This window comes from Mus caroli, unplaced genomic scaffold, assembly GCF_978045245.1.
Source record: "Mus caroli unplaced genomic scaffold, Mus_caroli_1 scaffold_17, whole genome shotgun sequence".
NCBI lineage: Eukaryota > Metazoa > Chordata > Mammalia > Rodentia > Muridae > Mus > Mus caroli.
Window position 1 is genome coordinate 55,619,544 of NW_028227272.1, and position 16,536 is coordinate 55,636,079.

General features: G+C 40.6%; 1 protein-coding gene across 1 annotated transcript; it reads right to left on the minus strand.

Moving 5' to 3' along the window:
• Positions 1-853: 853 nt before the first annotated feature.
• On the minus strand, positions 854-14,282 carry LOC110312088 (ferritin, lower subunit-like). The gene is made up of 5 exons (XM_021185637.3): positions 14,156-14,282; positions 3,843-4,063; positions 3,265-3,405; positions 2,265-2,384; positions 854-1,133 (listed from the first exon to the last, which is right to left on the minus strand). The coding sequence occupies exons 2-5, from the start codon at positions 3,936-3,938 to the stop codon at positions 918-920; spliced, it is 573 nt and encodes a 190-aa protein (XP_021041296.1). The 5' UTR covers positions 3,939-4,063; positions 14,156-14,282; the 3' UTR covers positions 854-917.
• Between the last annotated feature and the right edge of the window lie 2,254 nt (positions 14,283-16,536).

The following is a 16,536-nucleotide window of genomic DNA, read 5'->3' on the forward strand; positions in this document are numbered from 1 at the left end:
AAGGCTTGGTATGTTACAGGAACAGAATCCTGCCTATCAAGTGCACTAACCTCTGCCCTCATGTTTTCAAAATGCAGGCCTGAGGAGAAAGGAAGACAGGAAGAGGGGCCTTCAGTGTAGATGCAGAGCTAGCAAGGCTTGGAGTCAGAATACATGCTATAAAGCCTCCTGTGTCTGCACTGGCCTCCTCATTAGCCATGGCAAGCCTCATCTAAGTTTACATTCTAAGTGTTTGCTCATGAAAACACCTCCTCCAGTAGCTGCTAGTTAGCTCACTGGAAGGGAGTAGAGGAAGCCATATGCTGGACTGTAGTGACTTCATTGCCTCTGTTTCATTCCACCTATATCTCTGCTTATGAAAAGGCACCAGATGGCACTAGATGTGCATCCTTCAGGTGAGGGTTGTCCTTTCTACATGAACAACTCTTGTTTTCAAACTGCATTCATTTGAAAACAAAACAAAACAGAAAAGAAAACCAAAAAGACAAGAAAAGAATTTCAATTTAAAATACATACAGGAATGAGGGCAGAATACAGGGATTTGAACTTTAACCATTGAGACGGCTCAGATGTTAAGAGCACTGACTTCTTGTCTAGAGGACCTGGGCTTGATTCTCAGCACCCACATGGTAGCTAGCAATGAGGGCAAAACAACCCATACGCATAAGATAAAGAGTCTTACCACTTAATTTCTACACAATCACTTGTATTTGAATTCCCCTAATCTTGATCGGCACAGAATGTTTGAGAACCATAAGTGAAAGCAAATTTAATGTACGCATACCCTCAGGATACTTTTATCAGTTCCCCATCTGTCCCTTCTCATTCATTAAACTCTTAAGCACATTTATGATGCAAAACAGATTTATTTTTTACCTAAACATTGAGCATTAGGAAAATGAAAAAGAAAGCAGTCTTCAGCAATTGGAGGTGGTGATGGCTTTATGATCTCCAGGCTTGCTTCTTTTGCTTCTGAGGTTAAGCCCTTTTACACCCGATGAGGTAGAAGGTTGTTCCATCTGGGCTTCCTTTTCATTCTTTCTTTTACCTTTTTGCGGAGGAGAAAGTTGCCTTTCCAGATACTCCTTAAACTCTCTTTGTTTACGGAGGACCGATGTTAAAAATTTTAAGAGCTACAGACATAAACAACGGGAAAGGACATTCATTAAGGACCATGCCTGAAACATGAGGAAATATGCCCAAATTGTAGTCCAAAGCACTGCAGATACCCAGAATCTCAAGTTCTGTCCAAACCTAACAAATCACTCCTGGAGCACTGAGAAGAGCCAGAGAATTCATTTGTAGATGGAAGGGCCAAGCATGCAGATCAAAGACATTCAAAATCTCTGGGTGAGTATAGGCACTCAGCGTGCCTGGGTATTTCTTCAGGGGTGTAGATCTCTTTAAGAAACACTTAAATTCCCTTAACTTGAATCACATGGAGACTTTGACTAGGTACCCAGAGCTCATTTTCAAAGACTTAGATGTAGTATTCAGGCCTAAAGCCCAGCTACTTACATCTCTTTAGAGTTCCCTTGCTGAGTGTATTGTCTAACTTTTGTGCTATGGTGATTTCTTCCTTTTGGGTTCCTGGGATGCTATGGGCTTGATGAGTAAGTTCTACGTTGCAGAGGAAGAGTTAGTTTATCAATTGGCAGGAAGATGTCATCAAGACTATAGTATAATAGCATCTCAAATGGTACCTCCCAGCTGGCAGTAGCATTCCCTGGAACTTAGTTCAAAGGCAAATTAGAGACCCTATGCAAAGCCTAGCAAACAAAACATCTTGTGAGTGGATGCCAGCAGTTTTTGGTAGTTAGCTCTCCAAATATTTCAGGAGACGTGAGCTTAGGTATTTCAGAATGAAGTTTGCAAGCTGGCACCAGACCAGTATTTTGTATAATTGTCCAGGGCACATTATTTCTGAGAAGTCTATTCCATAATGTGTTGCAATCTTAATAAGGATTATTAAGATCTCTAACCTCTCATGTCCCAGTCACTCTTAGCAATAAGTTTCTGCCCTTCTTTGGGGATAAACACACATAATGTGAGTGCTTGTTCCATGAAGGGATCTACAGTGCTGATGAAAAACCCCAGCATGCTCTAAGTGGGTGGGTGCCCATATTCACCTAGAGGTTTTGAATGCTCTTGATCAATTCTCTTGACCCTTCAATCCACACATTGTACTTGTATCTGCCCATTCCATAGGAAAATTGCTAGCCCAAAATGAGAGGTGGCACCATGAGACTCAATTAACTACTTACATCTGATTCATGACGTGCAGCAGCCTTTAGGGTTAGCAAGATGTTGGTTAATGTCTCTTCCATCTTCTGGGCCATTTGTAAGGCACTTTTAGGTGTGGTTATTTCCTTCATATCGACCTTCTGTTGGAGAGGAACAGGCTGGTTACTTTTCTTCCACAGAACAGTGTTACATTCTGCATTACACATAATGAGGAGACTTGCACAATCCGATAGTTTCCACAAGCTGGAGTGCCTTGGAATCAGCTGAGTCTGGGTGGCTCACTTTAAACACTGATTTTAATTAAAAGGATTTATAAAATCATATATTTTACCTACAGAGATCATTTTTAATGTGCTACAGATCAAGGACATGGAGGGTGAATGGTGCGGGTATATATTCAACTATTTCACTAGCTTTGGAATTCTATGGTGATAGGACTATTTTCTCAATTTCAGACATATCTTTTTATAAAGCTTCGGTTACAAACAACAGCAATGTTTTAGATAACCAGGCATGTAATGTCCCTGAGTTTCAGTCCATTTGTTTTGCGTGCCTTCCCTGAGAAATAAGGCATAATAAGACACTGACAAGAGAGATAATAAATACCTGAACCTGTGGATAAATTAGTGACATAAAAGAGGGTGTTAGTGGGTCTGTAAATATGCTGTTTCTCAGTATATACGACACCTGGATCAAGTTAGGATGGAATGAAGAACTTGTCAAACACACAACTCCAAACAAATTGTTAACTTGTCCAGGACCAGGGTTGATGAATTTGCATTTCTAGGATCCTCAGGTAGAGCTAGTGCTCCTGATGTAGAGAGCACCCTTGGCTTAGTTCATTGAGAAAAACTAAACAGCATTCAGTGACCAAGTTTTACCCCAAATGTACACATGCTTACTCTTGAGTTTAGCTACAAAGCAGGCCATCTAACAATATGAATAAGCTAAGATAGCAAGCCATTGTTTCCTGGACTAGACCACGCCCTGCAGAGATGATCACAACAAAATTATCGTTACCTCATACGTTGGAGGGCAGATCTTTTTGTTACGGGTCCATAGATGCTTTAGGAATCTATTTGCATATTCCCTCCTTGAATCAGCCAGGGTTTCAAAGGAGAAAGGAAAAGTCTCCTCTTGGGCAGTCATGAAATTTTGGGCCTAGGATAGAGATGAGACTATGAGGACACTGGGCACGAGGAAAGCTTAGTTTTGTTACTAACACTTGCAATCAGTCATTGTTAGATTCAGGACAGAGGTGCAGTGAAAGTTTTGTTAATCCCAAATGTGTCTACACTTAAAACAAAACCACATATTGGTATAAACCCACTTATTCTGCCTCCCTCTGCTGTTTAATGCCTGTGTATTTGGTGGGGGGAATACCCACTGAAAATGTTGGCTTTCTCCTTCTCGTAGCCCATGGTTAGAGTTCTAAATCAACAGACCGCAAATCATCCGCATCCTAACTATTGAGTTACCATTTTGCTTAATATCAAACTGCAGATGTAGCCACAAGCATTTCTACAAGGATAGCAAATCCATTATCACCCAGATTAGAGCAAACTCCTCCCACATAGCTCCTAAGAGTCCATACTAACCATGGCAAAATACACATGGGAGGTATGCAGGTGGTAAGCCACAACTTGGTTCAACGCCTTTGTGCATTCTTCAGAGAAGGGATGGCAGGAAAACATTTCAGCATCAAGGGAACTCGACCGTAAAACGAGCTTCTCACGGTTGTAGAGCACTTCTTAAATCTGATATGCTAGCCCGCTTCTAGCAACAAGGTGAATTTTCTTCCAGCTGGGATGAACAGTAACTAGCCAACCAAGAAAGACACCGTTTCTCAATGAAAGAATGACTCTAGTCAAAGGATACCGGAAAAAGCTGTCTGTGGGAGGAGCTTTTCTTTCTAATTACCTCCATGTTCAGTGTTCTTGCTCATATTTCTAAAGATGATTAGAGAAGGCTCATATGCTCTAGGATAGTGATGTAGTGATGTAATGTAATTCATTTCCTTCACTCACTCCTCTCTTTTAATACCTATGATAGCAGCATGCTGGCTCCACAGTTAGCCTACCCCGTGATTCCAAACCTAGTACATAAGGCCTCAGCAAGACACAGCTGAGCTTAATGTGGGAGAGTTCTGAAAAAATCAAAATCATGGCAGCTGGGAGAGTAGGCCAGAGTTTCTGATAAGTATACATTTTAAATTTGTGTTAATAGTGGCAGACAGAGATGAGGTCATCATTTCCCAGTTCCTCTGTGAGAACTTTGGGTTCACTCCATCGCTCTGAAGTCTCTGTGTATCCTGGCATCAACTTCTTCATTATCTCCTGAGGACAGGGGCTGTTGTACTTATTTCACTATTTCTATGGCTTATAATGGGGTGATTTTAGGCAATGTGTTGAATTGGTGCTGATTACATTATATTTTCCATGTAAGTAAAGGGTAAACTATTCCATCTGCCTGGTGGATCTCTACTTGGACTTAAATTCATGTCTAGATGAATGAAAATGGGAATAGCATGTGTCCAGAAGTTCATCTCTGTGAGAGGGTGAGGGGCTTAACAGCCTCCAGAGGGAGGAGGAGCCATGTTAAGTTAAGAGCTAAGCATTCAGGACTGAGTTTCACATACAAGGTCATCTAAAGGAAGGAATGATTATAAAAATGTCTCTTTTGATTCCTGATTCAACACTGCCCTTGTCCCAGTTGAATTGATGCTTCCATTTTAGAAAGGAGAGGTGGTTTAAGACAGTGCTTCTCACACCATAGTTTTTGCATAGGAATCACCTGGGGTGTTGGTTCAAATGCAAACCTCTGATTCATGGAGTCTGACACACTGCATCTCTAACCTGCTGCTCCCAAAGCAAGGACACACCTTGAGAGAAACAGTTATAAGAACATTCTTGAAAAGCTTCTAATAAAGTTCTGTATGGTAGAAATTGCACTGCTGGTGATCTTGGATGAAGGAGACATTCTCTAGCAGCTAGTGTGCTGCCCTGACATGTCTGGACTGTCAAGATCTCCATGGTAGAGTCCTTGGGAAGCAGAAGTGCTAAGACATGTGGGGCTACTGGACTCTGAGGGTCAAAGCAAGCCAAGGGGAAAGAACGTAGTAGCCGAGAGGATTGTCTACTGGTTCTGCTCACAGCTCAGTAGACTAAGAACCCAATTCATCCTTCCCCATTTCTTGACACTTTTCAAAAAATCAGAATACTGTGCAAGGAATAGGGGCTAGTGATAAAGAAGTTTGGTTTATCACTCTCAATATGATAAAGTTTATATGAGAATGAATCTACGAGCTATAGATTTTATAGAAAGATTTTATGAACATTTGGATATCTCTACATGATCCTTACGATACTTCCATACAAACATTTAATGATCTACCATTCCTTCTGCATAAAGTTGAATATATGTATCTATATTCATATATACTATGTATATTTACACACTCATATGTATGAATACTAGCTCTGTCCCATGGTCAGACATGACTAAAAAAAACCACTGTTAATATTTCAATTTAACCATTTGGAAAGAGCTTTGGTGATTTTTTTTTTCATTTTTTTCTTTCCATATTTTTATAGCTTTTGTAGTCATTTTGCTATGGTAAAGGAAAGTAACAGAACCATTCTAAGGAATTATTTCAATATCATTCCCTAATGGATGTTAATATACACATTTATGACATATTCTTTTTCTAATTGGAAATGAAAAGCATGGTTATTATAAAATATTCCAACATTACAGAAATATATAAGGTAGAAATTGAAGTCTTTCTGCAAGCACTTTGGCTGTCATATATATATATATATGTATATATATATGTGTATATATGTATATATATATATGAAAACATGATTTCCTTCAAACTGTTATATTTTGGGGTTGGCCTTTGAATTAGCATGTGAGATCAATTTTGTTATCTGATGTCCTTGTATCTTCATCCCTGGAATGTGTTGAAAAGAAAATGAAGAAGGCTTTGTGTGTGTGTATGTTGAAAAAAATGAAGAAGGCTTTGTGTGCATGTGTGTTCTATAATTCCTTTTACATTTAAAAAAACTTAATCCAAGTTCTTGTGTTTTCAGTGTTACTCTATCTTGTCATCTCTAACCAAGAAGAAGCAAGGGGCGCTTTAACTGAGAAGTCCTTATCATTAAGAATAACTTTTGCAGAGCAGTTATTGTTTTATTGTGTTCTTTGTGGACAAAGGTGCTTCATTACTTTATAAATTTCTTGAGGGAAGGGGACTCGGTGTTAGTTCTTCCTGTTTCCTAGACCACTTTATAGACTGCCTTTCCTTTCAGAGCCATAGAGTGAATTATGCTCACCTGAAAACATTGTTAAAAGGACGTCAAAGGTGGAAAGTTGGTCACCAAAGAAGAAATAGTCAGAAGAGTCTGATTTCCTATGACTCGTTTTTTTTTAAATTGCTCTATTTATTAATGCATGTATCACAAATGTTTACAATATCAACACTTTCTTGTTGGTATGCCAGACAGAAAAATTATTTTAAAGATCTTTTAAAAAATATATGTTGACTGTCGTTTCCCTTCCACACTCACTTTTAAACTGGTCTGATGAGGTCCTCAAAGTCTATAATGTCGATGCAAGGAAAAAATAATAACATACAGAAAGAAAAATTCAAAGAATAGTTTAAGTTCCCCTTCCACTTTTTCATGGGTTCCTGGGATAGAACTCAAGTCACCAGGCTTGAGTGGCCAGTGTCTTTCTCACTGAGCCATTACTGGCTTATAGTGTATTTTTTTGAGATACCTCTGTGCTAATTTCCAATGGTGTATATTCATTTATTTTTATTTTTCCCACAGGACATGAGTTTCTCTTTCTCTGTTTTTCTTTTTTGCCAACACCTTTTACAAATCTTATAAATGGAACCAGATACTATCGCTCTGTGGCTTTGATGTATATTCTTTAGTGATGTTGATCATTTTTCATATACTCGCTGCTTATAAATATCTTCTAAAGAGATGTATATCCATACCACCTATTTATTTTAAAATCTGATTTTTCAACTCTTGCTTTTAAGATTTTTATTTTCTATTTTACATTCTGATTTTTATATATTCTTTTTTGAATAGTTTGCAACTTTTGTGATTCTTCCTCCGTCTCTGCACCGCACTGGTCATTTCCATGTCTATAGAACAGAAGCGGATGGATTTCGTGTGGTCCCTTTTATCTCATTTTGTTGGCAATATTTTGAAATTGTATTTAAAGCAGGGTCGCCCATACCGATGCTTACAGCATAGTGTCATGTTTTGCAGGTGGTGGCGGCATTGCTTTGTGAGGTTGTGGAATGTTTTTGAAATGAGTGCGGGTAGCAGACATTAGGCCTTGGAGGTGGAGCTTGAAGGCAATAGGTCATTTCTGCATGTTGCCTAAGCTCCTTGCTGTTGATCTGCTGAGATGTGACAAGCTCTATACTAAGCGACCACTGCTGTGGGCACAGTTGCTGTAGCACTCATGGCTTCCCTGCTCTTCCATTCAAACATAATGACTTCTAGGGTGTAGCTCAGGCAGTGGGCTGGCTTACTCAATATTCATGAGGGTTTCGTCTCCCAACAAAACAAAACAAACAAAAATTAATTAGGTATGTATGAACTCTTCTCTTTTTCAAAATAGAAAGATAATGAACAAAATATAAAATTTGATAACTAATAAATAATCCTACTTAGAATAATACATATTTGAAATTAATTCTGTAAACTTTCAGCCATGCCTATATTTTTTTCCCTAAATCAATCCCTACAGTCTAGAACTTTCTTACATATAATTCAAAGAAAAGCATATGAAATCACATTTTTTTTTCGAAGACAACACATCCAAGTTTATTTTGGCAGTACACATTGATCTTGAGAGTTGTTCTGCAACTTTAAAAAGTTTTAAATCAACTTTAAAATGTTGTGTACCATGTGCCAGTGCCATGGGTTGCTCCGTGTGTATTCTTTGGTTGGTGGTCCAGTACCCAGGAGGTCCGGGGGTGTCTGGCCTGTTGACACTGTTGCTCCCTCCATAGGGCTGCAAACCCCCTCAGCTCCTTCAGTCCTTTCTCCAACTCCATCAGGGGTCCTCTAGCTCAGTCCAATGGCTTGCTGCCACCTTCTATCTCTGTTTCTGTTAGGCTCTGGCAGAGCCTCTCAGGAGACAGCCATATCAGGGCTTCTATCATCAAGCACTTCCCCACCTCCAACCATAAGGTCTGGGTTTGGTGGCTGTATATGGGATGGATCCGCAGGTGGGGCAGTCTCTGGATGGCCTTTTCTTTCAGTTTCTGCTCCACACATTGTCTCCGTATTTCCTCCTGTGAGTATTTTGTTCACCCTTCTAAAAAGCACTGAAGCATCGACATTTTGGTTTTCCTTCTTCTTAGCATATGAAATCACATTTTAAAAAAATGAACAGTCTTGTGATTGAATAAAAGATCACTGCCTATATATAACCTTAATGTATTCTTAGGAAAGTACAAATCACCCTTATTATAGGTCAGTGGAATATGAGACATTGTTGCTTCACATTACAATAGACACAAGTGCAAATCCTTAAATATTTCATAGAGAAGAGGATGATCAGGAAATAGAATGCATTAGTATTTAAAACTGTAACCTTTTGCAGAGATACAATCTCAGAATTGACAACTTGTCTTTATAGTAACTATAGCAACCACACTTGCACCGTCATTTAAGGAAGCCCATGTGATCCACCTAAGTGTGCATCCTAGTGAAAACTGTGTAAAATAGCACAGACAGAAAAGCAACATAATCGTATCCCAAGAGAAGGGAAATTATGATCTCACCAATGAGACTCTAGTGTCTGTATTATTAGCACACTTACTGCTAAACGTTTACTACAATGACGTTAGACACCATTGCAAGAAATTTTCATTGTCTATTTTACACGGGCACGCACACACACAACACACACAACCACCACCATTACAGTCATTACCTCCACTCCCCAAATAACAATTACAACAGCAGAAAATAAAACAGACCCCCAAGCCCCACCCTTCTATGCAGATCTGTGGAATGGACAATCCTTCCTGAGATTACTTTCCCTGGACTGCTACAGTTCCTTCTCTGCGGAGGAGCGAGTCTGTAGTATTAGATGAGAAAAAACATGGCTGTCTCTGTTTAGACATACATGTGCTTGGTTTGATACTAGTTTAGTTTGACCCAAACACTAGGGAAAAAAACAAACAAACAAAATCAAACCCCAAAACTATAGAACCCAAGTAGCCAGTGCCATCCTTTGATGGAAAGAAAGCTACACAAGATTGGTACAGGTGTTAGGAGGGTGGTGAAGGTAGGTGGTTGATTCATGTGCGTGTCATTGGCATGAGCTGGCATGCTGACTGGATATGACAGGAATGTGATGTTAAAAAAAAAAACAACAACTTAGTGGCAAAGAGAACTATATTAAGATGTTCTTCAGGTGTTAGCCTTTCCCCATCCACCATTCTTCTAGTAAATCTAAATTAATGTGTGACATTTTATAATTAATCAAGATTTTTCCTTATTTTTCTTAGGTTTATTACCAGTTACCTCATGATCCTACTGCTTTGATATTCCTGCTGTGATAGATGAATATCTCTTCTTAAACCACAAGGCAAAAAGACTCTCTCTCTCTCTCCCTTTCCCCTCCCTCCCTCTACCTCCTTTCCCTCCCTTTCTTTTTTTCTTTTCTTTTCTCTTTTCTCTTCTCTCTTCTCTCTTCTCTCTTCTCTCTTCTCTCTTCTCTCTTCTCTCTTCTCTTCTCTTCTCTTCTCTTCTCTTCTCTTCTCTTCTCTTCTCTTCTCTTCTCTTCTCTTCCCTTCCCTTCCCTTCCCTTCCCTTCCCTTCCCGTTTCCGTTTCCGTTTCCGTTTCCGTTTCCGTTTCCGTTTCCTTTTCCTTTTCCTTTTCCTTTTCCTTTTCCTTTCCCTTTCCCTTTCCCTTTCCCTTTCCCTTTCCCTTTCCCTTTCCCTTTCCCTTTCCCTTTCCCTTTCCCTTTCCCTTTCCCTTTTTCCTTTCCTTTCCCTTTTTCCTTTCCTTTCTCTTTCTTTCTTTCTTTCTTTCTTTCTTTCTTTCTTTCTTTCTTTCTTTCTTCCTTTCTTTCTATCTTTTCTTTTCTTTTCTTTTCTTTTCTTTTCTTTTCTTTTCTCTTTCTCCCTCCCTCCCTCCCTCCCTCCCTCCCCCCCTCTCTCTCTCTCTCTCTCTTTCTTTCTTTCTTCTTTCTTTTTTCTCTCTCTCTTCATTCACTTTACATTCCGACACCAGTCCCCCTCTCCTTCCAGTATCCCCTCGTACAGATTTCCTCCCATTTCTTCCTCTTCTTCTCCTTTGAGACAAGGATGCTATGGAGAACAGGACTGGTGGCTATTTGCTTTATGGCCTAGTAAAGACTCCAGCTGCATCCTGCCTGGGTCTTCACAACTTAAATGAGGCCGAGTTTAGAAGCAATGGGGTAATTTGTGAGATGGAAGAAGTGTCAAGACAGTGTAGCATTCAGTCTGTGTCACCATTACCTTCCGTTGTTCTCACCCAGGTACACAGATGAGACAGAACAACAAACAGCAGAAAAATAGGAAAAGTGTGCAGTTGGGTACAGAAAGACTGAGTGTAAAGATACAGCAGGGTTAATATGAAAACAGCTCTAAATCTGTCATTGTTAATGCTATTAGCATCATTGAAGATGCTATTCCTACTCCTCTGTCCTGGGACAATACTAAGATGCTCTGAAGGTAAGATTGCCCATCAAAGTCCCAGAGTTGTAAAATATGAAAATTCATTTGAAATGAGACAGACCAAAGTGAACTACATAAGGAATTTTTTTTTCAGGCATGTAATGGCCACTGAACTGGTAGTAGAACTTGGCGGTGTCGCCTGGTAGTGTGGCTTTGCAGGTATGAAAGATTCAAGCTGTGTCAAGGTTCCAGAAGGATTCTGTAGGTAGGCAAGGTATGGCAGGGCTGTCGTGTCTGCAAGGAGGTCCCAAGAGGCCCTTGCATGAAACTATGAAGGTAAAGCTTAAGGTGCAGTAGATACCACAGGGCATTCGAGATGAAACACCTAACTTCTGATAAGACAATCCAGGCACAACGTGCGGCCAGCCCGGGAGTGAGACTGTGTGTACTGAAATAAGTGGATATTAGCCCAGAAACTTAGTATACCTGAGATATAAGATACAATTTGCAAAACACATGAAACTGAAGAAGAACAAAGACCAAAGTGTGGACACTTTGCCCCTTCTTAGAATTGGAAACAATCACCCATGGAAGGAGTTACAGAGATAAAGTTTGGAGCTGAGACAAAAGGATGGACCATCTAGAGACTGCCATATCCAGGGATCAATCCCATAATTAGCCTCCAAACGATGACACCATTGCATACACTAGCAAGCGTTTGCTGAAAGGACCCTGATATAGCTGTCTCTTGTGAGACTAGGCCGGGGCCTAGCAAACAGAAGTGGATGCTCACAGTCAGCTATTGGATGGATCACAGGGCCCCCAGTGGAGAAGCTAGAGAAAGTATCCAAGGAGCTAAAGAGATCTGCAACCCTGTAGGTGCAACAATATTATGAACTAACCAGTACCCTGGAGCTCTTGACTCTAGCTGGATATGTATCAAAAGATGGCCTAGTCGGCCATCACTGGAAAGAGAGACCCATTGGACTTGCCAACTTTATATGCCCCAGTACAGGGGAATGCCAGGGCCAAGGGGTGGGAGTGGGTGGGTGGGGGACTGGGGGTGGGGGAGTGTATTGGGGACTTTTGGGATAGCATTGGAAATGTAATTGAGGAAAATACGTAAAAAAAAAAAAAGAAAAAAAGAAAAAAAGAAAAGAAAAAAGAAAAAAGGAAATACAGACAGAAGCATGGAGGGCTTTTAAGCCCTGTGGAGTCCAGAGATGCCAGATGTGGCATTATATGACTTGGTGTTTTCTCTGTGTGGTTTTGGGTCTTGTTTTGATCCAACCTTTCCTTGCTATGTCCCCATTCCTACATTTTGGGATGGGACTATTTATTTATTCAGTGCCATGGTAAAAATGTTATATTCTAACACTGTTACAATTGTTAAGACCTTTTAAACATTTTATTTCACAGAGGCTCACAGTGAAGAGAGTGAGTGGGTGGAGTCTCAAAAGAGACTTTGGATTTGTTTGTTTGTTTATTTATTTATTTGTGTAACAAAATCTATCCATGAAAGATGAAACTAAAGAGCTCATTATTCATCACAAATGAGTTCTATCCAGTCTGCTAAATTGCATTGCATTCACTAAAAGTTCATAATTTGCTGGTTTTTAAAAAATCTTTATTGATTCTTTGTGAATTTTTGTTTTTTATTTATTTTATGTTTTGTTTTGTTTTGTCTTGGTAGGGGAGGTGTGTAGCCTCCCCCTCCCCAGCCTGAAACCTGCTAGCTCAGGTTTCACTGTTGACATCGGGGTGGAGCTTGCGGCTCAATGGTTCTGCCACGCCCACTGCTGGAGCCTGCCGCTTTGCTGTTCCGGAGCCATACACGTGGTCACACTGCTACTGGACCCCAGGATTATTTGGCGGGAAACGGGCTCCTTCCCCTCCTTCATAACTGCGTGTCAGAATAGTAAAATTGAGCTTTGATCAGAATGACTGTCTTAGCTACATCTTTCTCTCGCGCTGCCTAGCCCCCTTCCTCTTCTCTTCCAGGTTTCCAAGATGCCTTTCCAGACTAGAACCCAGACATGTGAGCCACTGGCCGGACACAACAGAGGTGGCCAGGATGGAGGGCAGATATGAAGGGATGGAGATGAGTGAGACTGGGTTGCGTGATGAGACGTTGGACTTTTAAAGGACATTGTGGCTGTTAATGACTTGAGACATTTGCAATTGGAATGAGTCCATTCTCTTATGAGGTGACCATGAGCGGGTGGGCGCTGGGGAGGGGGACATTTCAGTTTTAAAATATTGTGCTTGCGTATTAAGTTAACAAGGAGCAGAATTGTGATGGTTAATCATACTTGTCGACTTGAAATGATTTAGATCAGTGCTTCTCAACCTGTGGGTCATGACCCCACAGGGGTTGCATATCAGATATTTACATTACGATTCATAACAGTAGCAAAATGACAGATTTGAGGTAGCAAGAAAATAATTTTATGATTTGGATTCCTTTCATCTTTTTTTATTTAGAAGAAATATTTTAATTCATTATTTTATTTATTTACATTTCAAATGTTATCCCCCCTTTCCAGTCCCCCCTCCATGAGTCCCCCATCCCATCTTCCCTCCCCTTTGCCCCTAAGAGGAGGCTCTCCCACTCACTCATCCACCCCCAAGTCACTCCTCTAGCATCCCTGAATTCCTTTCATCTTAAAAAAAAGAAGAAGAAGCAGTCTAAGATAAAATCCTATGTATATGTAATTTTGAAAACTTTAACAGGGGGAAACAGTTTGCCTGTTTATATTTTACACATTTTCAGCTTAGAGACTAGGTGCACGGATGATAAATGAAGGCCAGAGGAATGTAAAGTTGGGGCTGACCCCTAGCAAAAGAATGCCAAGGAGGAGTGAAGTCCTTCCTCGTGGAGCCATTTCTACTTATTACTCAGGTACAAGAGAGAAGATGTGAGAGAGAAGATGTACCTGCTTTTCCCTTGTACCAAATATTAGTGAGTTCTAGGTGGAACCAAGAAGATCACAGACTTTAGTTACTTCTGATACTCTTACCACAATCCCATGCATAAACCTCCTAAGAGGAAAAATGTTAATGCTGTCTCCTAGATGGCTCTGAAGGCACTGTGGATCGACTCGGTTTTGGGGATTGGGAATGTAGGATTACAGCTGTTGGTATTACAGTGGGTCAGAAAGCACAGAATGACAGGAAGCAGGGTCCAGGTATCATCTTCAAAGACTGGTCCCCAACGACATGCTTACCTTTTTTAGCCAGGTTTCACAGAAGTTTCACACTCTCTGAAAGAAAATGGCACTGTCAGCAAGGGACCATTTAAAATAGAAGCCCGAGGAGGAGTCTTCAGATGTAAAACATACCATTCCATCTCTGGCCTCCAAATGCAAAGTTCACTCAGACCAGTTTCAAGTCCACATGATCGTAACTGTTCCCACATTGTTCAAAGTCCAGAGTCTCTACTGAGACTTGAGGCAGTCTGTTAGTTGTGATTCTGCATAAAATGCAGACAGGAAAAGAAAAGCTTGTAAAGTACGACGGCACTGAGGAAATATTCCCATTCAGGAGGGAAGAAAGAGGAACATGGAAACGAGGGACGGGAACAACACCAACCAACACCCATCAGAGTAGCCTTTATTTTCTATGATTCCATGTTCAGCACTGGGGTCTATGGTATCACGGTATGAGCACTGATGGGTTTGGCAGACCCATCTCCGTGGCTTTCCTGCTTATAGCCCACATGGCCACTCTGTGGCACTTGCTCTATTTGAGACTTGTATAATTATCAATAATCACTTCACATCCTAAGTGCTATGCTATTTTGAGATGTCCTCTTCCAAGTTAATGGGTCCATTACTTCTGAATTGAGCCTCACTCAGACTGCCAGGACATCAGCCAAGCACTGACCCATTCATTGCCAGACGGTAACACGACTAGCTAGTTTCTAGCTCCATTCATCCCAGCAGAGATCTTATGTGGTCTGAAAATGTGCGAACATAACCTTTACTAGCTTTTTTTTTCTTTCAGCATTTTGGTTTTCTGCATGCCAACTGGAATGGCCACCAAATTCCACTTAAGTCATTCTATGGCTTCTCAAGCCCACATCTCCACATTTTTCCAAATTCATCGGAAACACCAATTTCAAAGACTTAGCCACATGATCAAGATTAGTCATAACAGTGACTCTAGTTCTGTGGTACCAGTCATCTGTAATAGTTAATTGCACAGCATTGGGACCACAATATCTGACAGCTTACAGGAGGGCAGCTTTAGTTGGGTTTGTTGCTTTCGGGAGTTTCAGTTCATCATGGCAGGGAAGTCTGGGGCAGCTCAGTTCATGGAGGCCAGGGCACATGAGGCAGTGCTGTTGACAGCACAGTGGGTCAGGAAACAGACAACATGGGAGAAACAATGGTTGACTATTGCTTTCAAAGGCTATTGCTGGCCATACATTTCTTCCAGTTAGGCCCCACCTCTCAAAGATTCCACAGGCTCTGAGAGTATCCTCATCAGCTGGGAGGAAGCATTCAAGACATAAGTGTGTAAAGGACACTGTTAAACCCAACCACAATGATTATTCTCTTCTTTGCTAGATCCACACCCCCACCCCCCACCCCAGGCAGCCTCACCCATTCTGGCTCAGGATGATAAAAGGAAACTGAAATATATTTCAGTATCTCTTGGGTCAGACACTTCAAAGCGCCCACAGTTCTGGGAAACCCATCACATTAGGTAAGCTCAGCCTGGCTCTCTGAGGAGTGCTGGTCCTTCTTGGTGTGTTCTGTGAAAAGCAGCCCAGCTTTTCCTTGTGGTTGCAAAGTTCACAGACTCCTCTTTGTGGGACTGAATGCTCAAAACTTAGGAAGGAGCCCGCAGGATTACTTTGCAATGTGAACTGTGTCAGGGAAGCTATGTGCAAAGTTTTAGACTAAACCTGTTATACTCCCAAGACTTTTTATCCCATAAGAAGAAAACATTTGTGAGGTTCAAGTTGTTATCATTAGAGTCATAGATCTGCATAATTCTAGCATTTCCAAAGATTCATCCTTAGATTAGAAATGAGGCAATCTTTTATTGACCTGAATTCCTGTTTACTTGACTCCAGATCCATCTTTCATTTCCATAGCCCCCTCCTCTTATTGATGTGATCATGTCAAGTACAAATCTGGTTTTGCTATCTGACCTCTGTCTTAGTGCCCTTTGTAACAGATTCCACCTACTTCTGAGTAAAGTATAAAGTCTGAAACAAAGTGCAAAACCAGTCTTACCTCACCCATTTACTACCTTGTAATTTTGGTGGCCATCATTCCATAATTATTGAGGCTGAGGATCAGAACTTAGGATTTGATAGGCTGTACTATAAGAGGGAGAATCACCATCATCATTATTTTTAAAAAATAGCCATGTATTCTATAGTTCACAGAGAAAATCTGTGAACACCTTTGTTACAACAGTACTCGTGATAATGTATTTATAATTATCCCATGTTTGTGTTTTAATTTAACCTGAATTTTAAGGAGTTGGTGACAACAGCTCTAAATGATAGGTTCTATTTCTAACCTTCCTGATGGATCAGGAAGCCTAGGATCAGGAAATTCAAATAAATACTGCCCTAGTTCTCGATTGGAAA

Bases quoted from the DNA above. Each gene is read 5' to 3' on its own strand.
- LOC110312088 (XM_021185637.3), bottom strand. From the start codon at position 3,938: ATGTTTTCCTGCCATCCCTTCTCTGAAGAATGCACAAAGGCGTTGAAC. The intron at 3,406-3,842 runs GTTAGTATGGAC...TCTCTATCCTAG, and splicing joins CCCATGTGTATTTTGCCATG to GCCCAAAATTTCATGACTGC. The intron at 1,134-2,264 runs GTAAGTAGTTAA...TTATGTCTGTAG, and splicing joins CTGCACGTCATGAATCAGAT to CTCTTAAAATTTTTAACATC.